This window comes from Cupressus sempervirens, chromosome 10 (assembly GCF_028749045.1).
Source record: "Cupressus sempervirens isolate cs-2001-9-10 chromosome 10, ASM2874904v1, whole genome shotgun sequence".
In the NCBI taxonomy this organism is placed as follows: domain Eukaryota; kingdom Viridiplantae; phylum Streptophyta; class Pinopsida; order Cupressales; family Cupressaceae; genus Cupressus; species Cupressus sempervirens.
The window spans coordinates 380358862-380383900 of NC_143127.1; the positions used below are offsets into that span (position 1 = coordinate 380358862).

Here is a 25039-nt window from a genome sequence, read left to right on the forward strand (position 1 = left end):
TTTCAGTTATCATTGATAGTTAAAATAGTTAATGTCATATGAAAAGGAATACAATTATCTATTCGATGAATGTTAGTTATCATTGATAGTTAAAATAGTTAATGTCATATGAAAAGGAATACAGTTATCTATTCGATGAATGTTGGGAAAAATCTCTTTATAAACTATCTCTGTTTTTGTTAAGAAAAACCATATGTTACACATTCATCTTAGAATGCCCTCCACCAAGACAACTTGGATCATATAATGACATCTATGCGAGATGTCCTCCACCAAGTTGAACTTGGATCGTTCTCCACCAAGCATACCTTGGATCGTATTATGGCATTCAAAATGAATGCCCTATGCCAAACATAGTTTGGATCGTATTATGACATTCAAATTGAATGTCCTCCACCAAACATAGTTCAGATCACATTATGACATTCAGAATGAATGCCCTCCACCAAACATAGGTTTGGATCAAGATGTTGTTCTTATTCTTATTTAATAATTTTGATTATTGTTTTCATTATATATATACATATATATATAATCATTCAATGTCACATATATAATAGAATTGGTACCTATTATTCATTTCAAAATAAAGAAATCTATTATTTAATTGATTGATTTCATTATATAAGTCATATATTTCTTAATTGCAAATAAATTGGTCCCGACATAATATAACTCATATACTTACCCTTACCTTTATGGAACCTTGTCTTTAATATTATCAGGGCCTGTTGACTTGGTATGTTCCTGTTTTACGTATCCTCCTTGTTGTATGCGGGATCAATAATGGTAACAGTGTTACCCCCTTTAAAGTGTATGTGGAGAGAATGTTACCATCCTGTTGACTGGAGGATTTGGTCTCCTATTTAGGCTTGTCAATTAGCACAATGTACAATGAATCTTCCTTTATATGTGAATTGATTCCTTCTCTCTGCGATTGGATACCCACTGTTGTACCTCTTGTCTTGACGGTACTTTGACTAGGTGTGTCTGGTATGCAATGGATGGGTTTGTTACACCTTGCCTTGTCCTTCACACCTGCCTTGCCCTTGTCCTTCACACCCGTTCTTCCTTTTTTTCTATTCATTTAAACAAACCCTTATTAATATGTCAATACTATGGTCACGAGTTGTGACTACTCAACACGTGACTCATTAGTTATTACTAAGCATGTTATTATTTATATAATATGATAATTATATTTTCCCATATTTCAAATATGGATTTTTATCAAAGGTAATCTAATATTATTATTATAAGTATTTATAAGTATTTTCTATTATTAAGTATTGATAATAATTCAATATGATTGACTATAGATAATCAATATATAAATGATAAAAAAACAAGATTTGTATGTACATTATCCATATGTTACATATGACAGTCATTTATTATTAAATATTACTATATTATGATTAGCATATCCATACCATCATAAATATGATTATTTAAAATATAATACATTCATTTATCCGATATTAACATTTACTAATATTTCCTATTTTATATATTAATTCAACATAATAATTATATTATTATGTTAATACAATTGACCAACATTATAATGATGGAAAATAATGAAATGAATACATATGTTTATATAAAAAATAATATTGATATTTCCATTAGTTATATGTCATTATGGGATTATAACACAAAGGGATCAGCTGTGGACTGCAGGGAGCAAGTTGATGCTTCCACATATAATTTCTACTGTACTAAGTCATTCATGGAGTATTTTCTTGAGAGCTCAGGTTTGCGAGAGGATTCATACAGGGTATCTGAGGGTACTCTAATTTGAGGCTCTCATGTTATACGACGATTGGTTGGGAAGATTGTAGAGACCTTGGCTACAATGCTTCCCAATAGGGATTTTGTGGATGGCTTTGCTGAGAGGGTTGCCCAAGATCCTGCCTAACCAATAGTTCTAAGTCAGAGATTGGAGCCATCTTTTGATTCTCAGTTTGATGATGATGAGCCCTTGACAGAGATTGGGAGTTTTTATCGGCACTTTTCTTTTGACCCACATGTAGAGGACTTGGTTTCACGTCAATGCTGATTAGCTCCAATTCCATACCATCCATTATGGGATGGGTTAGCACCATCTTTTGCAGATGGGCTTGAAAGTTGCAAGTTAGACCCCTTGTAGTATCTACACACCCAAGACAATTTGGCAAAGGTTGGAGTTGGTGGTAGTGTTTCAGGTACCTATGGTTGTTACCATCTCCAAAATGCAATTGGGTGTCAGTATCAATTTGATGGGGACTCAGGTGTGGATAGAGTTTGTATTTCAATTGGGTTGAGTTCCAATGAGTTGTTGCCTTCATCAGCGCCTAGGATCAGTTTTCAGATGATTATGATGTTAATGCCTGTTATTTGGGTGTTGGTACCACAGGAGTTGCTTGTACAGAACAGGGATAGTACACAGTTCTACCTTTGAGATGTAGGTGGATTGTGATGTTCATTTTGTTTCAGGATTGCTTAGGGGGCAAGCAATCTTAGGGAGGAATGACTGTAATGTCCCCATTTTTAGCAAGTTCCTATAGTTGGCTTGGTCAGTTCACCATCGCGACCCTCGCGAGCTGACAGTAGGATTTGAGGGTCTCAGTTGTGGGGTTATACATTTTTCAACAACTTATTTTGTGTTTTGGCTCCACTCGAGGGACTTACTATTTATAGTAAGTCAAATTGTTGGTTATGATGAGCTCAGTTGAGTTAGAGGAGTTGGGTAATGCTCTCAGTTTTATTTTGGGCTTCCAATTTGGGCTCCAAGAATCTTTGAGAGAGCATCTATTTATAGCAAGTCACCCTGTCAGGTTCATTCATCGTCTTTAATTATCAAGATCACTTTGGTGTTGTCATATTTCGATTTTGATGCTTCTTTAGTTGTTTTCGCAAGACAGGTGAATTATTATTATTATTCATCTCAATACGCGTAGGTTGTTATTTTTGTTAATATTGTTAGTCGGTCGCCTTAGTATCATAGCTTGTTCAAACCGGGACAAAAAGCTTTAAATCTTGAGAACAAGAAACAATGGCCTTGCATGCGAAAATATTAAGTTATGGTGGAAAAGATCATTTTTGGAGCCAAAAGCAATTAATAAATTATATTAATGACACTTTATTATATTTTAATGTTGTGTAGAGGAAGCTTCTTAAGTGGAGTTCTTTTGGGAAACTAGTGCCATTTGCAGATTATAAATATGAGGACATTTGATGAGAAAAGCATCCAATTATTTGATTATATTATCTTTCTTTGTTGTCTTTGTGACACTTTTGAAGTTCTGAAATTTTGTGCCCTTGCTGAAGTATAAGGGTTTGGGATCTACAACTGAAGTAATGTAGATTCAATTCTGAGATTGCTTGGCAAATTGTGTTGTGGTATACAATTTGTCATTTCTCCTATTGTATTAACTGTTGCTAAGAAGAAGTTTAATTAAATGTCAGACCTCAGAATTGAAATGAGTTTCTGTTTAGAATGTAACAGCAGTCCCACAATGATGCCAAACAGTGAATGGGCTGCCTTCAATAGCAGTCATGTAAACACCCAAAATTCTGAAGAATCTAACATCCAATGGTAGAGGAACTGTGCATTCATTGGGAACAGAATTTGCAGACCACTGATAATGCCGACTAGTATATTGGGTGCCAAAATCTTATGCTAGCAGTGTCTACAAACTGGTTCAAATGCCCAGAGATAATGTGGACAAATAACAACAGCAGTATCATAAACTCCTCCCAAAATGTCAATGCCAAGGCAAGGGTATGCTGTAACAATAATTCCTTGCTGCCAAACTCTGTGACCATAGACTCCCAAATATGCAGAATCGAACAGGCTCCACACTAATATATAAACACCCAGTCATGCAAACAAAGCCAACTCTCAAAGACCAAAGATTCAAGTATTTAAAACTCAGAATGGAGACTCCTTAATTGCGAATTAAATTGCTATTAACTCGCAGCGCCAATAATGTCCTCCTAGCAATAGAAAATACAGAAGGGAGGCCAATCAAATGCTAAACTCAGCTTAGTCTACTATACCTCAGTAATAAACTGGAGAATAATCAGCTCCAACAAATCAATTTAAATACTACCCATACTAACCTTTAAAAATTCTTCGGTAGAGATCCTTCTCAAACCACCTAACCCTCTAGTGAGAATTGTGTCTCAATTAGGTAATTATCATATAAAGATTGTCTTCTTTAGGCCTCTTTGGGATCTCTAATAACAACACTTGGTAGAGATCCCGCCTCTAACCAAATCTCTTATCTCTGACATATGCATATGTTTAACCACTACAATATATATTGTCTCTAAGAGATTCTCTACAAATCTCTCTCTTGGTTCCCATTTGGAATCCCGACATTGAATCAAAAATGTCCTTTAATCTTTGAGTTCTCTTAAAGGAAACTCGACATTCTAATGAATGCCCTCTACCAAGTTCTTACTTGATCTCTATGAGAACTATAAATTTCTCATCTCAATCCTTGATCTTGATAATTTTATCTACCAAATGACTCATATTTATTTATGAAATGAAAATATCCAATGAACACGCCTTTGGTTCCCTTTAGTTTTTCATTTTATAATCCTTCATAGAATATATATTACTTCAATTCCCAACCTTCAATATATATTAGTTTAGTTTCTTTACTTTCTCTACTTTGATGTAGTTCAACTCTCTTAAAGCATAATTGTTTTTTTATCCTCCCATATTTTATTTATCATCTGTGTCCTTTTCAAAGAGTTGCAAACCTTCATAATCATAATCCTTTTGAAAAGTCACAACCCTTCATAATCACAATCCTTTGGAAAAGTCGTAACACTTCATAATCAAAGTCCTTTGAAAAGTCACAACACTTCATAATCACAATACTACCAAAGAGTTACAACACTTCATAATCACAATTCTATCAAAAAAGTCACATCCTTTCATTATCAGAATCCTTTTGAAAAGTCACAACTCTTCATAGTTAAAATATTTTTGAAGAGTCACAACCATTCATAATTACAACCCTTTCATAGAATCACATCCTTTCATCATTGAAAATATTTGAAAAGAAGTCACTTGTTTTCTTCTCATTCCTCTTCTAATAATCCTTCTTTAATTCTTCTCTTCTTCTCCTCTTCCTTCCTCTTTAAAATGAACTCTCCTCCATTTTATACCTTAATTTAAAAGAGTCACATCTTTTTATTACATCTCTTGACTTTTTATTAGATTTAGTTAATTTATATTATATTTTTTATTTACTTATCTTTTATATTTATTATCATTTATTATTAAATCTTATTTAAAAAGATAACATACTTTTTATAATATTCTCTTGTATTTAATTTTATTTATTCATTGTAAATTTATTATTATATAATTATTTTAAATATTATTTTATTGATAATATATTATATATTTAATTTTTGTTTCTTATTTCTATACTTGAATATGATTTTATTATCATTAGTTATTTAATTATTATTATCATTAATTATTTAATATTATTATAATTAAATCTTAAAATGGGGACATGACACCTGCATTCTCCAGACCTATCACTGTATGACCTTACCCCCGTTGTATCCCTACCAACGGACAGTCAGAGGTCATCTTCGACTAACGTGCGCTAAACATCAAGACTATATGACATACTCATCAAACCGTACGCCAACAAAGTGCCCTCCAAAAGCGGAACATTACAATAATATCAAAGCAATTGCCTTCGGGTCAAGATTCCCTTTGGGAAGTCATTGCCTTCAAGTTGAGATCCCCTTCGGGACGTCATTGCCTTTGGGTCGAGATCCCCTTCGTGAAGTCTTTGCCTTCAGGCCGAAATCCCCTTCGAAAAGTCTTTGCCTTCGGGCTGAGATTCCCTTCGAGAAGTCATTGCCTTCAGGTCAAGATCCCCTTCGAGCTGAGATTGTCTTCAAATCAATATTGCCTCCGAACAGAGATTCCCTTCAGGCCAAGATTGCCTCCGGACAAAGATCCCTTCGAACGAAATCCCAATCCCCTTCGGGTCAATATTTCCTTGGGGCGAGATCACCTTCAGGCCGAGTTCGCCTTCAAAACATGACAATAGATGCATATCATAATCTTATGCAATCCTATGTCTCACCTTAGTTTATATTGTTTCTAATCATTCATCTCGTGGACTCAATGAAATTGCAACCACTTGGCATGCCATCTCCATTTCTCAGTCAAATTCCCATGAGCAATTGGACAACCAAACTAAATTCTATATATGCCAATTTGCTTGTTCGTATAGTAAAACATTTCTCCCAAGAATAGGAAATTTGTTTGTATGTATCTAATGAGTTAGCAAAACAACCAAGAAAGCATCTTTAGTGAGCAATTATAGTTCTTCACTCTAGGAATCATTTTTTGAATACCCACATCTTCTAGTTGTGCAATGATGTGCTTATCAACTTAATCAGAGGTTTTATGTGTTGTGAAAGCTACTGAAAGGTCCTTTGAGTTATATGGCATAGGTTATTAGTCTTTGGTCTAGTGAAAGATACTGCAAGCATTTTGAGCTTGTTTATTTTGAGTCGTGACTAATCCTCTAGGGAAGGCCCTCTTGGGTTCAGCTGAGCCCAAAATGAAGAAGGGATTACCAAGTTGAACAATTGGTTCATTGTTTTTCTGCCTGATCATAAGTAAGAGATTTGTTTCTCTAAGTTTGACACTCCCAACACTCAGAACAACCTAGTTTTCAGGATTCAGTGACTTACACCTTTGAGCACCAACACTACTTTTTGATGTTTGGAATTTTCATTCACAGTATCCATATTATTTGGGCCATTGGGCTTTCCACCAGTTTTCTCTTTAAATCATAATTCACCTCAATATAATCATCTCTAAATATTGTATGACATTTTGTCCTCCATATTTCTTTACTGTTACGTTAAAAATGTATCTTCATCCAGATATGTTACGGTGATGGAAAGATATACACACTGAAATCTAGAGAACACTAGTAGAATGCAACATTGTTAACACTGTAAATGAATGACAAATTTATTTCAGATTAGAATTATGAATGTCTTTTCAATTTTCAGAATTTGATTGTTACTAATCTCTGGTTTCTTATTTGCAGATTGCAATCCGAATATTGATAATGTTGATCTATGTCAAATGTGTATGTGATGCTAGTTCAATATTGAAAAATACTGAATACTATTTTGCAATCAGAATTTGATATTGGTAGTACCCAATCTCCAATAGACAGAGCATTTATTGATTTCTATAATCTTCTAGGCAGATTGGATCAAATATATATATTGAACTGATGGGACATGTCCATGAGTGGACATGTCTCCACATGATGGAGGCATATCCACTCATGGCATGCCCCATTGAATGCACCATTTCATTATCAAGATGAAACCCAATCACTAAACGGGATTTGTAATGACTTTGTTCTTAGCCAAGTTTATATATGAGATCGCTGATCATGAAGATGATACAATCAGACTTGATCTGATTCGATTCCTGCATTCAATCTATCATTAAGAGGAACATAAAATAATCAGAGTCAGTAATTTATAATCTGCAAGTACAGATTTGTCAATATACTAGGAACTATTATGATGTTATGGTCTGGTATGTGAATGATAAAAAATTTCAAGCAATATAATATGTATGTATACATATCAGTATACACAATGTATACTGATATATATACATGCCTATAAATTATCATTCAAATATCTTACCATAGCTATCATATTTCAACAAATACACTTTTAAAACTCTATTGTCATTTGCACTTCTACCGATTTTAGAGCTGACCACTTGCTGTATCCCTGATGTCTTATGCTCAGACAGCTGAGAGACATTAGAACTGAATCCTGATCACTCCATACCCTAGGTCCTTTTCTTCCAACACTATTTTAGAGACCCAATCACTCAACCCATTTTGAACATGTACAGGGTAGGAAATAACATTTAATCAGGTTAGACTTTAAATAATTTCATCTTTCACAAACCATATATTTGTGTTATATTGCAAGTGATACAAAGTGTTTCTCCACATAATAAAAATTCAAACACAGCAAATCTAATAAATACCTGGAGAACCATATTGTTGGGACGTGAAGGATAGGCAAACCAAACATCCTTTAGTTCAACCTCTCCCTCATCATGGTCACTGTCACATTCAGCATCAAGATTATCTTTCCATCAAACTGGTATACTTGTCTAGTAATATGTATTTAGATACTACATTCATATATGTATTACTACTATAACTTTGCACAGTAACTAATAATTTAGAAAATTAAATACAAACTTAAATTTGGTCACTACTATGAGAAAAACATTATAGACCACATAGATCTTGAGCTCCAACTCTTACTGTAAAGGACATTTGTTTCCTGATTTTGGCATGCTTGAAATGCGATCTAATAGCTGAAAGACTCGCCGACTTGCTCCGGCAGCTTTCATAGCTGTTGTATACAGTCCTGATAAAGAAGACACGGATGAACCCACTGAACACAAGACAAGAAAAACATTAAAAAGTCAGAAATACAAACTAGTATCAACTGATACATCAATCTAGGTGTTGTGTGGGGAAAAAAAATCTCAATCTATAAACAGTATCTAAACCCAAATTTTATAGTGTACTTGAATTATTAAAGGATTTGATCATTTTCAAGAAAATAGAAATGACCTGTCAGACTGTAAAGTATGAAAGAGGTTAGATCTCCAGTTGTCATGGACCCATATATGGTCAAGTAAGCACCATAGATAACAACAGTGACGACAGACAGAGTTGATGCTGCATTCATTCCTCCAGCAAAAAACCCAATCACCATCTGCTCATAGAAAAGAACAATAATAAAGCTAAAATTATGAATGCCTCGTTTACCATTAATTCCTAATGTGTTCTACAAACTGATAAGACATCATTTTGTTTTCATAAAGTCACTTATGCAAAACCAATATGCTTAGCATCTTGTAAACTTACAGCTTGCTTAAGACCAAGCTTCAAAGTCTCATTTACTTTTTCTCCATATCGCGAGCTTTCATATTCTTCCTGTGCAAATGATCTTACTGTACGTACTGCACCAAATGATTCCTGCAGGACACATATAAAACTGGTTATAGCATAATCTTCTTACGACCATAGTTGCAATACAAATTAGGATATAGGAAATGTATAATAATTATTTAAGAATCACTCATATTAAGAAAATAATGTTAAGCCCGTTTTATATTTGTTTATGGCAGGTTGCATTTGAGAAAAGTCATACATTAGTTCATTTCGTATTTAAAAAAATATAAATCACTAGTCATGTGCTGACATTTGAAATCAATCTTAACACTGCCATAACTTTAATGTTCTGTTAAAATTCAAAAATCCATGTTCATATTTCACACGCAATTGGCAGGTCTCTTTCCTAAGGAGTCAAAAGTCTCCTTTTTGAGCCCAGCTATTCCTTTAATTGTGCACCCAGAATAAAATACCCTTTATCATGTAATTAATTAGTATTAAATTACTTGACAATTTTTATGGGGAAGTACTTTAAATAAAGTGCCCAATGTAATGCCTACAAAGGCAAAAAGCCTAATGCCCTCAATTTTTGTATCTGAAATATTATTTCATGACTTCAATTTTTTAATTGGAGCTTTCAAGGACAAAAACTGTTGAAGGCTTAAACTAGTGGACACCGACCCTCTGAGTTCGGACTGGATTGAAGATGAAAGCCTTTAATCCACTAGTTGGGTGTACATTTATGACAAATTTAGCAGCTGTTGGGTGAGTTTGGTTGGACGGGCTAATGTGTAATGTCCCTTATTTAATCTCTTAAAATTTTGGAACTGTTTACTTATAAGTTCAAGTGTGAGTGACTTCTTTCTATCAATCTTTGCAAATATAAAGTTAATTGACTTAATTTTAGACAACAGACTTGTAGAATGATGATGATTTCTTTGTTCAATGAATGTGATGTAATCTGATATATAAGATGAATTCTGATTAATACTTATCCTCTCTATATGAATCTTGGACTATGCAGATTAAGAGACTATATCGATATCAACATATCAATCCAACATATGTTTTCAATGTACATGTGGATATGATTTTTTGATATGAGTGAGATAGAATGATCCTTAACTGATCTATGAAGTTGTAAAATAAGGATAATGATGTTCCTGATAACACTGTACGATTATGCAAATGACTCGATCTGATCAAAACCCGATCCTTTCTCTGATATTCTTCATGTGAAATGGTGATATACTACTAATTAGTTGATCACTATTGCCTGCGCTGTCTGTTATGGATTTATAACTATGCAAAGATGAACTTGTTTCGGTCCGAAAACACTTCCAATCTGTATGAATGCTTGTCTGATACATAATGTCCCTTTTTGTTAGATGTTATAAATGAGGGACAATTAACTTGCAAAGATCAATTGCAAGAGACTTCTTTCCTCAAAGTCTCAACCACACTAAAATAATATTAATTTAAGAAAGAATAATTGTCTATGACACCATAGCATTATCAGATTTCCTCAACCATATCAATGATTTCTCTTTTCTGGGTTCAATTGTGTAACAGTTGTTTACCATCAACGTTTCAGATCACACTACATGATCCATCACCAAGATGCAAGAGACTCAAGGAAAAAAAAATTGCTCATAGATGATTGCACTTATATTATATAATTAATATCAATATCACTTCAATCTCTGATTCATCAATTAGATATATGCCAGATTATTTGATCACTATATTTGCACTTAGTGCAATATACACAATGTTAAGATTGTCTTCGCTATATCTGACATGACTGAACAATTATACAAGGATGGTCTTGAAATCCAATATAGGTTTTCTGCTAAATGATATTAGCCTTCTCTAATATGATGATGGAAAGTATGCTATGTTGATAGGTAGCTGTCTCTGTTGTGACAATCTTAAGCATGCCACAAATATTTATTCCTGTCACTTATAGCAAGGCATGATCCGCAGCTCCTGATATATTGATATAAATATGAAAATATGTATAATGATATCACCTCTAGCGATGTGTTGCTGTGTCTGATACGTCATTATGAATATGCAAATAGGTATGGTTCCGCTTACAGCAGTGTAGTACTGCTCCTGATTTGTATTGTTGTACTTGCAACAATAGGTATGGTTTTTATTTGACTTGATATGCTCGCAACAATGGGGGTGCTCTTCCTGATGTTGAATTTGTATGGCTGCTGCATCTTCCATTTTTCCTAAAATTAGTAATGTCCCCAATTTAGAAGGTTCTAGTGCTTCACAATGTTAGTTCATCATCATGACCCCCATGAGCTGACAGTGTGTTACAAGGGTCTCAGTTGAGTGACTTTCTATTTATAGTAAGTCAGTTCTGGTCTAGTTACTATTTTTAGCAATGCAATTGAAACACCTGGTGATTGGCTTCTTCAGTGATTGATTCGGTAAATTAATGAAGTTCATATTGTAAGTTATTTATTAAATTTATCTTAAATGAATAACTTTATGGTTACATTGTTCTAATTTGGAAGTGTCTACTTGAAGCCTCTTAAATGAAATGTGTGAGGAAGAAGCATAGTTACAGGGCTCTGCGAGTCCCGAGGCGAGGTTGCCTCCCAAAGGCTAGGGGACTCTTGCCTCTGACTCGGTCGAGTCCTGGGACTTTCAGACTGGTCGAGTACAACTGATCTGACTCTGTGTCAGCCAACATGTAAAAAGTACAAAAAAACAAATTTTTAATGATTTTTCATTTCTTTTTTCAGTATGTATTGCATGTCTAAGACCTAAAAAGGCCATTCTATCTCTTGCAAACACAAACAATATAGAAAGAAGGCTTCAGAGAACAGAATTGGGGTTTTAGGAGGTAGATTGGCAAATCGGTTGGCTCTCATATATCAGTTGATTGTTTGTGCCACTTTGTAGCTCACATCTAACCATTGAGAGGAGTTAAACAATCTTCAGTTGCATTTCCATTTTTGGAGGATTATGAGGATGAGCATGATGAGCATTTTAGTGACGTTCAGCCTCAGACACAAGGAGAGAGGATGGCTCTAGATTCTTCCATGAATAACTTTATGGTTACATTGTACTAATTTCAAAGTGTGAAGCCTCTTTAATGAGAAGTGTGAGGAAGAAGATACGATTCATTTTGTTATTATGAAGAGGTCTTCTCTTGGAAATCGACCCATTCCTATTGCCTTTGCCTTTTTATGAATTTGGAGTTTTCTTGAAGGTTTTCAACATTAGGGTTTGAGAGGATTGACTCCTCCATCCTTTTGCACTTTGAGCAATTGAAAGATAAAGTGAATTGTGCTCTGGTTTTAATGATTATTTCTGCATTATTGGTTTGTCAATTTGGTGCTGAAGTATACCAAATTGTTCATATTATTTTCTGCATCAGTACTGGTTGGGACACCATTGTTTTACCTTCATTTCTATCCAAAATTAATGTTTCTTTGAAGGTAATCATAAGCTGCAATTAGGCATTACAGTCTGCAAGAGAACATTCCCCTTAGGTCGCCAGTTTTGAGAAGTATTGTGGGGTTTGTGAGGAGCAGCAATTTCCTTAACAAAGCTGCACTTGGATTTCCTAAGGCAGCAACATTGCATCTGCTGGCAACGTCTATACCATTGGCTGCCATATTTGGAGTTGGTGTCTACTGCAATAAATATCCAACGCCTTGACACATCCAGGTTCCATAAATTCATTTCTTGTCTTGAGTATTAATTTTAATAATTGCCTCCATTTAAATTGCAAATGAAATTCTATGTTGACAACCATTATCAATTGTTTCATTTCATGTTATTCGTAAAGCGTCTTATATATACTCTAAAAATACAAAAAAAATACTATAAATATTCAAAAAATCCACAAAAGCAAAAATCTATCACAAATCAAATAATTCTCTAGCACAGTTACAAAGTGAGCCAATAGGGCTATTACAGTGGTATCAAAGCAGTTTCCTACCAGTGTGCAGGGAATTTGGGTTTAGCATGGTAGAAAGATTCATACCTAGTATTCATCACACCCATAGAGGTCGTACTTCTCCACTTGGTCATGGAGAACCTAAGATACAATTAGCAGCATAGGTGACAGGGGCGTTGGTGGTTCTGGCGGTACAGGTTACACGGATGTTGCTATTGGTTTTGATATTGACAGGGAGGCCAAGGAGACACCGAGAGACCTTGCACATGGTCAGCACTATGTTGCCGATGTGCGCAACAATTGTCTAATACTTTGCAGTGCATTGCACTCCCTAGTGGTCAGAGTAGAGAGAGAGAGGGGGGGAGAGAGAGAGAGAGAGAGGTACTATGAGTATGTCGGTCAGTTCCCACAAGTATAGAGCCGAGGACAAGATTGACAGGACTGAGCATATAGGTGTTTATGATAGGCCGCAACAGCCTACTTTTTTGAGACCGGAAGTTGACGTGGCTAGTACTAAGACTGAGGTCACGCCATTTGTTGATGATGTTGTTGCACACTATGTTGAGCAAGATACTCTTCTGCAGGCCATCAAGCAAAATTTGAAATTTGATAGATTTTTGACACAAAAGCAAGAGCGCACTAGAGGTAGGCTTGCACCTGAGAGACAAAGGCCTAGACAGACTGATCTGAGAGGTAGCCAGAAAGAGGACCTTGACCCACTTTGATGGCAATGACAAAGTTACAACACGAGCTTGGATACATAAGCTAAGGATGTCATCCGCTTTGATGTGTTACATTTGGATTAGGTAGCTCATGACTGGTGGTACCATGGACTAGTTTCGCTGCATCACAATCAAATAGTTTCCTATGATGAGTTTTTTGACAGGTTGGTAGAGAGGTTGGAGAGGAAGGACCTTGAGACTTACTTTAGAGAGCTAGCACAGTTGAGACAGACAGGAAGCCTTGTGGCCTTTATCAGTGACTTTCAATGGCTATCTGTGATGGTATAAGATATTTTAGAGAGGGGACGAATCAAGCTATTCATAGAGGGATTTGTTGACCCTCTCAGAGGGTGGGTTAAGTCCTTGGATCCACCTATCTTGCAAGAGGCCATGAAAAAAGAAAGGAATTTTTAATCGTCTACTCGGCAAAGCAAGTTTGCTTCTAAACCTACTACTTCATCATATGACAAGGCAGCCCCTGAGAAAGATGACAAAGCCGATTCTAAGTGTCCTATGGCAGCCCCTTTAGACCAGGAGACTCCAATGATCTATGGAGACTATGTTTCTATTGTAGAGGGCCCTTTGATGAAAAACGTGATTACCCTTTGAAGCCTAAGGGTAAAAATAAGATGATAGAGTGGTTTTATGATGATGCTGATGAGAGTTCTGATTTTTTTGGAAAGCCAGTTGATCATAAGTATGAGACACACGAGGCTTCTGGTGATGGTGATGAAGTGATTGATGATTCTAACCTCAAGGTGGTATATCTTTCTAACATGATAAAGGAACAGGCTTTCAGGATGCATAGACTCTTGGTAGTGCAGCATGTTATTGCTCTTTTTGATAGAGGTGCTACTCACAATTTTATAGATTTGTGTTTGGTTTCCAAGAGAGGGATTATGAAAGAGGAGTTTGAGGGACTTAGAGTATAGATGGCTGATGGTTACACTCTTAGGTGTAACAAGATGATTTTTGAGCTTCCTGTGAAGCTAAAAAATTATTTTTTAAGGCAGATTTTTATGTGGTAGACATGGGCAACACTGATGTAGTACTTGGCATAAGTTGGTTGGATACCATTGAGGACATTTATATCAACACCAAAAAGATGGAAATGAGATTCATTAAGGATGGCAAAACACACATCCTGAAGGCCATTACAAATAGTAATTTGAAGGTGATTTCTTTTAGGCATATGCACCAACTAGTACAACATGATACAGTTGATTGGGAAGTAGAGTGTAGAATGTTGCCTAAATTATATGGGACAGAAAAAACAGCTTACCATCCAAATATTTTCCAGCTTAGAACTAAACACTCCAAGGTATTTAGTGACATGCCACCTAGAAGGCCACCTGATAGAGGGATAGAGCACATTATTGAGCTAGAGTAGGGCACTAAGCTTGTTGTGATTACTCCTTATTGGCACCCTAAGTGGCTAAAGGATGAGATAGAGAAGACCATACAGGAATTCCTGGCTATGGGACATATTAGGGTAAGTCTCCTTTTGCTTCATCTGTTGTATTGGTAAAGAAAAAGGATGGGACACTCATATATGCATAGATTACTAGATGTTGAACAGGAAAACTAATAAGAACCGGTATCCTATTACAGGGACTGATGAGCTGCATGGGGAATGTTACTTCTCCAAAATCGATTTGAGATTATGATATCATTGTATTAGAGTTACAGAGCAGGATGTGGAGAAGACAGCATTGAGGTATCGTTGTGGCCACTTTGAGTTTCTAGTCATGCCCTTTGGCTTGACTAATGCCCCAATGACTTTCTAGTCTACTATGAATTGGGTCTACCATAGCCAGTTGCTGAGCTTCGTTCTTGCTTTTTTGATGATACACTTGTTCATAGTAAGACTTGGGATGATCATGTAGCACACCTACATAGAATATTGGATGTTCTTAATACAGTTTCCTTGTAGACAAGGAGTCCAAATGTGCATTAGGCATGACTGAGTTGCTTTATCTTGGGCACAACATCAGGACAAAGGGGATTCACATGGACCCTACTAAGGTTCATGCTATACTAGATTGGCCTACACTAGAGAATCTAACACAACTTATAGGTTTCATTGGGTTGTGTGTATTCTACCGCAGATTTGTGATAGGTTTCTCTCGACATGTAGCTCCCCTTACTAATCTAACCCATTAGGGTGCATTTGAGTGGACTGCTCAATCACATGAGTGCTTTAAGAATTTCAAGCAGATTATGATACCATGCCCAGTGTTACCATTGCCAAACTTTATGAAGCAATTTGAGTTGCATTGTGATGCCTTGGCTAAGAGCATTGGTGTCATTATTTCAAAGGATCTCCATCCCACTGCATTTGAGAGCAAGAAGCTCAGGGGTCCAAAGAGATCATTTAATGTGTATAACAAGGAGATGTTGGCCATTATGCATGCGTTGGCCAAATTAAGGCAATACTTGGTAGCAAATCCCGCATCAAAACAAATAAAAATAGCCTGAAGCATTTACTCAAATAATGAGATCTTAATGAGGTGTAGCAGAAGTGGGTCAGCAAGTTATAGTCCTATGATTTTATTATCTCCTACATTAAGGGTACACAAAATGTAGTAGCTGATGCCCTCTCAAGGAGATCCCATTTGTATATGATTACAAAGATTGTCAAGGATTGGAGACAATTGATCATTGCAGAGTAGGTCAAGGATTTGTCGGTAGCCAATATTGTTGACAGTAGCATACAAGACAGCAATTATACCGTTGCAAAAGAGCTGATTATTTACAAGGGGAGCATTTATTTGATCCCAGGATCAGGTTTCAAACGGATTATACTGCGAGTCTTTCATGATTCTCCATTGGTTGGACATCCCGAGTTCTCTAAGACCTACAGTCAAATTTGGGATAAGTTCACTTAATAGGGCCTCAAGTGAAATGTGCAACAATATGTTAGAGGGTGTTGTGTTTGTCAACAGAACAAACAAGAGCATATGTATACAGCCAAATTGCTACGGCCACTTCCCATTCCTCACCAAAAGTGGGAATGTATATCCATGGATTTTATTTTGGGCTTGCCAAAAGACCAAGACAAAGATTGCATCTATGTGGTGGTGGATAACCTCACCAAATATGCACACTTCATTCGCGTCACCACCACTTTTACGACTACACGGATTGCAAAGTTGTTTTTCTGGGAGGTGTTCAAGCTGCATGGTTTAACCTGAATTATTGTAAGTGACCGAGATGAGTCGCTTCTAGCAAGAGTTGTTCAAACTATGTGGGACATTGTTAACTCTGAGCACCAATTACCACCCTCAGACTAATGGTCAAACTAAGATTCTTAATAAATGGGTGGAGAGCTATCTATGGAATTATGTATGGGCAAAGTAGAGGACTTGGGTGAAGTGGATATACCTATGTAAATACTGTTATAATTCCACTCACAACATGTCTATTCAGATGTCCCCATTTAGAGCTTTTTACGAGTATGATCCTCGAGCTTTATGGATTTTCTATTCAATGACAATAGGGTATTCAAGTCAAGTGATTTTCTACAGGACTATAAGGATGTTATGAGGACACTAACAGACAATATTTAAAGAGCTCAAAATCAGCAAAAGCAGTATGCTGATCAGAGGAGGGTTGCTTGTTCTCTTCAAGAGAGAGATATGGTCTATTTGATACTACAACCTTATAGGCAATCTTCCATTAGGAAGAGTGGAGCTGAGAAGTTCAAGCTCGGCAATTACGGTCCCTTCTATGTGATTAGATGTGTGGATGAGGTAGCCTATAAGCTAGATTTGCTAGTGGGCAACAGAGTTCATAATGTGTTTCATGTATCGCACCTCAAGAAGGCGTTGGGCAGACATTGTCCCATCTTCTACTTTACCCTCACTAAATGATAGGGGAGGTTAGAGTTGATCCCTAAGGCTATCCGTATACTAGGGAGAGACATTTGCATTGACAAATCATCAAAGAGTTTTTGGTGAAGTGGCAAGGTCTTCTAGATGAGGATGCAACTTGGGAGCTTGAGGATATACTTCAACACCCCAGACTGCAATTGCTTGGGGACAAGCAATCTTGGGGAGGGAGGACTGTAATGTCCCCAGTTTAGCAAGTTCCAGTGCTTGGTGATGTCAGTTCATTATCACGACCCTTGTGAGCTGACTATGTGTTATGAGGGTCTCAATCGGGCAACTTGCTATTTATAGTAAGTTAGTTCTGGCCCGGTTAGTACTTTTAGCAGTGCAATTGAGGCGCCTGGTGATTGGCTTTTTTAGTGATTTATTGGGTATATTAATGGAGTTCATATTGTAAGTTATTTATAAACTTTATCTTAATGAATAACATTGTGGTTACATTGTTCTAATTTGAAAGTGTGAGGAATAAGATACAATTCATTTTGTTATTGTGAAGAGGCCTTCTGTTGGAAATCGACCCATTCCTATTGCCTTTGCTTTTTCATGAATTTGAAATTTTCTTGAATGGTTTCAACATTGGGATTTGAGAGAACTGATTCCTCCATCCTATTGCACTTTGAGCTATTGAAAAATATAGTGAACTGTGCTCTGATTCTGAAGATTATTCCTGCATTATTGGTTTGTCAATTTGATTTGGCACACCATTGGTTTATATTATCTGTTGCTAATCGCTACTGGTTGGCACATCATTGTCTTGCCTTCATTTTGTCCAAAAAAACTGTTGCTTTGAAGGCAACTGTAAGTTGAAATTAGGCATTAGGCATTTTAGTCTACAAGAGAATATCCCCTTAGGCGGCCAGTTCTGAGAAGTATCACGGGGCTTGTGAGGAGCAGCATTTTCCCTAACAAAGCTGCATTTGGGTTTCCTACAAGGTTACAACCACAACAATGTGTTCGTTGGCAACGTATATACCATTGGCTGCCATATTTAGAGTTGGCATGGGAATTTCCAAGGTTTTGCTGCAATAAATATCCAACGCCTTGACACATCCAAGTTCCATTAATTCATTGACTATCTTGAGTATTAATTGCCTCCATTTAAATTGCAATTGAAATTCTAAGTTGGCAACCATTATCAATTGTTGCATTTCATGTTATTCATAAAGCATCTTATATATATTCTGCAAATACAAAAAAACTTATATATTCAATAAACCCAAAAAGGCAAAAAGGTTGAAAAAAACTAACAAAAACCAAAATATTCTCCAACATTGTTACAATGTATGTTAAATTTATGATCTCTGCAAATGTAATAACATTGTTGTAATTCTATGTGTTTCAATTGCAGATTTCCAAAATATATAAATATATCTTCAACAGGCATGTCTTGTGAAGAGACATGTCTCTATGGTTATATATATTAATTAATCATTAATTAAAACATTATTAATTATAGCATATCTATATTATATAGAAATATATTATATATAATATATAGCATACAATATATTATATATAATATATATAGCATAAAATATATATATATATATATATATATATATATAGATCTATTAGAGTATGTATAATTAATGATTAACAATAACCATCGAAAGGATTAACTCTAAGTCAGTTCAATCCGATAGAAGCTACAATTTAACACTCCCTCTTAGCTCAAGAGGATTGTAATAGAATACATTATCACAATAATATTAGAATGTCATATTAAAGACCTTAATATATATATTACACGAGATACATTATCCATTGATAATATAAGTCTCAACAAGAAGTCTATATCATAGATGAGATCTTTTTATAGTAGGCATCGCTTCACAAAATGTGTCAGAACAAACATGCCAACAATATCTAATTCTAGCAATGCTATGTATATCAATTGTTTTCTATCATAGCTATGACTTAGATACAATCGAAGCTATGTCAAAACTCCCTCTTTATTTAGGAAGATTGATATATAACATACTATGTTCTTGAGTATAAGGAGATATCATTTCACCATGATATCCCTAAAATGGCATATCAATATAAATTCATCAACACACATATGTAAATTAACATATGGAATTTACTTCAACGCACTAAGAGGCTAGAATCCTCAACACTCCCTCTTAAGCAAAGGGAAAATTGAAATAAGTTTAACTTACACAATAAGGTGTAATCATCATTATGTTTTAAACTGTGAGAGAGAGAGAGAGAGAGAGAAAACATAATGGATTTTCATGGTGTCCGGCTATCGCCCAAAAGACCCATGAAGGTTATCAATGTGTCCGGCAAAATCCGGCCCAAAGAACAAAGATAACCCAAACTTTCAAAACAATGGGTTTTCATGGTGTTCGGCTATCGCCCAAAAAAACTCATGAAGGTTATCAATGTGTCCGGCAAAATCCGGCCCAAAGAACAAAGATAACCCAAACTTTCAAAACAATGGGTTTTCATGGTGTCTAGCTATCGCCCAAAAGACCCATGGAGGTTATCAATGTGTTCGGCAAAATCCGGCCTGAAAGATAACACCAAATTCAACCATTGTTTGAAAACAGATCAGCTAAAATAAAGTCGTCACTGTAAGAATTTGCCTAAGGGCAAAATTCACCCAGGAACTAAGAACTCAAACACAAGCACACAGTAGACCAAAGAGAGAGAGAGTATGATCAAAATGACAATGTATTCAATATGTCATTATTAATGCAATGTCATGCAATGTTCAATGTAAAAATACACTAGGAGTGCCTGTATATAAAGGCCTCTGAGATACATCTAGAATGTCTCGTAATCAACATCATGATAAGTCATACAACCAAGCACATGTCCACCAGATATGGGTTATCCTCCATTAAGCACGAAAGTATGTGCGATGATGTGAGGAGAAGCCTACAAGAGTGTGACACGCAAAACAGTGTTGTAGACACCATGTGCTTAAATAGAGTTGCGTACTCCTATGTTGTCTACATGACAACTCAAAAGGTGTGCAAACTCCTAAATGTCTCACAAATAAAAAATAATAAAATAATGCAAAATAATTAAATAATGCATAAACCTAAGTAAACTTAAGTAAGTGTAATAAGTAAATACTTATTTACACCAACACCCCCCCCTAAGTGCAACTTAGGGGAATGCCCTTAAGCTTACGAAACTAGGATGAAGAGGCATAATGGGTCCCAGCTACTAGGCCATATTAGGTACCCATGTACATTATGATATGCAAATCTCCCATAAAGCGAGGAAAGAGGGAAAACCTCATGGGAAAAACCCTCCCCCAAAAAGAGAGATAAGTAGGGATGCATCAATGGATGGAGTAATCAAGACCCCCCCATTACAACATACATCCAGTATATACATAAGAGAATAAGAGAAGGAAGAGAGACAGAATAGGCTCCCCCCCCCAAAAGAAGAATGCCAACAAGTGAAAGCTACTCCGATGAAGAAGCTGGTCCAAGAATGCAAAATGGTGTTCCTCCCCTTAGGAAGAAACAAAGCCAAAGGTACACTCCTGAAGATGTATGGTGGCCCTCAAACGTGCTCAAGTATCCCTGTACTGATGCTGATGTTCACCCCTTCCAACTGTGCTGAAAAGAATGAATGCAGATCTGTCAAGGATGTATGTTGAACCTGTTCCACCGAACCATCTGTCTCTTCTACTGACAAAGAGACCTCCACTAATTGTTGTTCATAAGGATCCACAATCATGCCAACCAGTAAAGATTGATCATGTAGAGAATGGACATGAGGGTTAGAGTGAGCCCTCGCAACAATTGGAGAAGAATCATCATCAATGAGAAGATGTAAGTCCTCAAGTCTGTCTCCCAAGTCAACTGAAGCTAGAGCTGGAAGACGAGATGTACCATGCTGTGTTGGACCTTTCACTATGGCAATATAAGCATGTGGAGTGCACTGATGTGACCTCTCACTGCAACTGTCGATAGAACCCGACGTGTCTGAACCTGTTGAAGCACTATCGCTGGTGTCACTATCAGTTTCCATTGTGTATGATGTGCGGAGAGGAGTAGAGGATAAGCTAGGATAACTTTCCTCAAAGTGAACATCCTTCTCCACAAAAAACTCATGAGTCTCTAGATCCATAAGTCTATAAGCCTTCACATTCTCTTCATACCCAATGAAAGTACAAGGCCTTGATGCCGGTGCCTTGCAACTCCTGGAAGAAAGGTTAGCCCATGCTGGACAACCGAAGACTCTAAGGTGCCTCACAACTGGTTTTCTGCCACACCATGCCTCAAAAGGAGTCTTGCCATCTAAGGCTGCATGAGGAGACCTATTAAGTATGTGAGTAGCACTACTAATGGCTTCAACTTCAAGTGTAGGACCAAGAGACTTGGCCTTTATCATGCAACTTGCCATGGTCTTGAGAGTCCTAATCTCATAGCTGCAACATCTGTCTTGTGCGGACTAAATGTTGGTGAGTTCTGAAGATCAATCCCCTCAATTCTGCAAAAGTTCTTAAGTCTTCTGTCAACATATTTGTTCTCATTGTCCACCCTTAGTACCTTGATGGTTTTCCTTGACTTGTGTTCAACATGAGTCTTGAAGTCTTGAAGCTTATGAACCAATTCATTCTTATGATGAAGGAAGAAGACCCAAGTGAATCTTGAAAAGTCATCAACAAATGTGAGTATGTAGCGGCCTTAGCTGACTAAAGTCACTGCAAAGGGACCTGCTAATACCATGTGAACTAGCAGAAGAACAACTAGAGCACGAGAAGACGTCCCTTTATCATACTTCTCCTTGAGAGTCATATCCACTGAACAAGATGAACACTCTCCCTTAGAAAAGTTGATGTTGGGTAGACCTTTTACCATGTGTTTTGAACAAAGTTGCTGAAGAGAGCGGAAGTCAAGATGACCAAACCGCTCATACCATAAGTTGATGTTTGAAGTAGAGTGAGTTAACAAGGCTTGAGAAGGACTCTTAGGCACAAAGTGGGAGAAGGAGTATAACCTCTTGTCATCATTGACTTTCCCAACTGCTACCAATGAATCGTCTTTAAAACTTCGCACCATCACAGAATCTGGAAGGAACTCAACCTTATGACCATCTCCAAGGTGAGTGATTTGTTAAACTGATAGGAGATTGGAGCTAAGATTTGGAACGTAGAGAACATCTTTGAATTCCATTTCTACATGTCCTTTCCCTTCAACTTCCATCTTAGTATCATCTCCCACGAAGATGTGTGGTACCTTTGACTGCTTCAATGAAGAAAAGTCTTGCTTTGAAGAACCCATGTGGTAAGAGGCACCTGAGTCAAGTATCCATTCCGAAGAAAAATTTGAGTTTGCCATAAGTGCTTGACCTTTACCCTTTGAAGAGGTTGGAGTAGAATCCTTGGAAGTAGCTGGCACTTGAATCTTGTTCTTCTTGAGTAGATTTTCTAACTCATCGATTCTTTTTGTCTTGCAATGATGCTCGTCATGATTTGGCTTTTGCAGTATGCACAAAAGAGTTTGTCCTTCTTTTCATTACTTCATTTCTTGTTTGAAGAAGAACCGCCTTGTTGAGAGGAGGATTGTTGTGTCTCAGATTGCGTTTTCTGCTTCCACTGCTTCTTGTTGTTGTTGCTTTTCCCCCCTTGACTAGATTTCTGATCATTACTAGCCACCAAGGCTTTGGTCTTTGATGACTTGAGAAGTCCAAAATCCACCAAGTGAGATTGTTCAACAATCAACATGTTTGCAAATCCATCAAAAGAAGGCTTTTGGTAAGCAGATCCCATGGTCAACCTGTGAGTATTGAAACTCGAAACAAAGTTGGCGTACTCAGAAGGTAGCTTCTTCAGGATGTGATGAATCAACCTGTCATCCTTCATGGGATTTCCACAATCTTTAAGGAGTGCCCTATACTCATTGACTTTGATGATGTAATCTTGAATTGTGTCATAATTCTTAAGATCTAAGAGAAGTAGATCATCTTCAATCTAAAATCCCTTTTCTTCATCCACTTTACCATACAACTATTCAAGTTTATCCCAAGCTTCTTTAGATTCTGAAAAAAATTTAATGTGGAAGAGAAGATCCCCTTGTACACAACTCCTAATAACACCTAAAGCTTGTTGGTCTTGTCTTGGCCAATCAATGAGTTCTTTAGCATCAGTAGGATTGGTAATTGTACCATCAACATACAGACTATATCCTTTTTCCATTAATCTACTCCATGCAATATCTTTCCATGTAGAATAGTTGCGTGAAGTTAAAGGAGGACATTTAAAACCCATGATGCAGAAATGAAAAAAGCACAAAATAGAGAGACACAAGAAACACAGTACACACCCCCCCTTTTCACTCAATCAAAAGACCCCCCCAAAAAAGATGTTGTTGGCATTTTATAAGTAGTGCGTTTACAATGGGCCACTTGTCAAAATGAACAAAGTGGACTTTCTGATTTTGTTTTTACAACTGCCTTATGAGGCTGAAATCTATCACTTAAGCACTATAGCTCAGATTTACAACAATTTTGAAAAAGAACCAAAGCTTTACAATGCCAAAGAAGGTCTAATTCTGAAAGTGAGAATTTGGTCCACACAACCCTAGAATCTGACTTCAGATCTGGAAAGTAGATGAAAAAATACGCACTTCCAAAAAAAACAGAACCTGAAAAAGTGAACAAATGTGCCCGTACGGAGCTTCTGCAATTGCAAAACGCAGGATTATGCAAGTACAGTCGCCAAAACACGCAATTTCTGCAAAATCTGTTTACCAAAACCAAAAAACAACACCACCACTGGAAAATTCAGGAAATTCTACCTGATTTCAAAAAAAACTGCACCTGAATCGGAGTCCGGATGTCTAAGTTATGGGCTCGCAAAGTCAGGCTACCAAACTGAAAAGCAATCTAGAGAGGGGTCTGGAAGAGAAACAGCGAATCTAAATTTGACGGTCAAATGGCCGTCACTGCAGTTGTATAACGCCTGGAAATGACGGTCAAACGGCCGTCAATTTTAACTTACGGGAAAGCTGACATCAGCAAAAATTTTGCGCCCTAGGGTGACGTGGCAAGCTGAGCTGCTGGTCCATACTGTACGGAAAGTACATGTGGCAATATCCGTACTGCTGACGTGGCTAAAATACTAGCTGTCCACATGGCTGACGTGGCAATGCCAGGCAGTTAGGTGTCACTGCACAGTTGGCAGGTGACGTGTTTGGATGGCCTACGTGGCAGTCTTTCACTGGTCCGCGTGGCTTTTCTACAGACTGGGTACCAAGTACCACGCGGGCGGGAGGAGTGACCAAATGCAGCGGTCGGAAAGATGTTTGTCCGCTGGTATATTCGGTAGATTCCGCCGGTGGTCTGTGGGAAATATCCCACATGCAATGGGATTAAGCGTTGTGCGCTTTATAAAAAGAGAAGCCCGCCAAACTGTAGGCAAAGAGGTCGTCGGATTGTGAAGTGCACCGGTAATGTCGATCTCGCCGGTTGTTGAGGGCGTGGAAGTGGCCGGCCAAATTTGTTGTCGAAAATTTAGAAGCTGTTCCCTTGAGTAAAAAG

The 25039-nt window shown here is 36.9% G+C and overlaps 1 protein-coding gene across 1 annotated transcript in view; it reads right to left on the reverse strand.

The window, feature by feature from the left end:
* ABCB27 (transporter associated with antigen processing protein 2) overlaps nt 1-25039 on the reverse strand; it is a 142459-nt gene that overhangs the window by 37727 nt on the left and 79693 nt on the right. The window contains exons 9-12 of the mRNA XM_089807477.1: nt 8967-9077; nt 8670-8814; nt 8355-8487; nt 8069-8147 (exon numbers count right to left, since the gene is read on the reverse strand). Of these exons, the coding sequence (XP_089663603.1) occupies nt 8069-8147; nt 8355-8487; nt 8670-8814; nt 8967-9077 (468 nt within the window). The remainder of the gene's footprint in view (nt 1-8068; nt 8148-8354; nt 8488-8669; nt 8815-8966; nt 9078-25039) is intronic.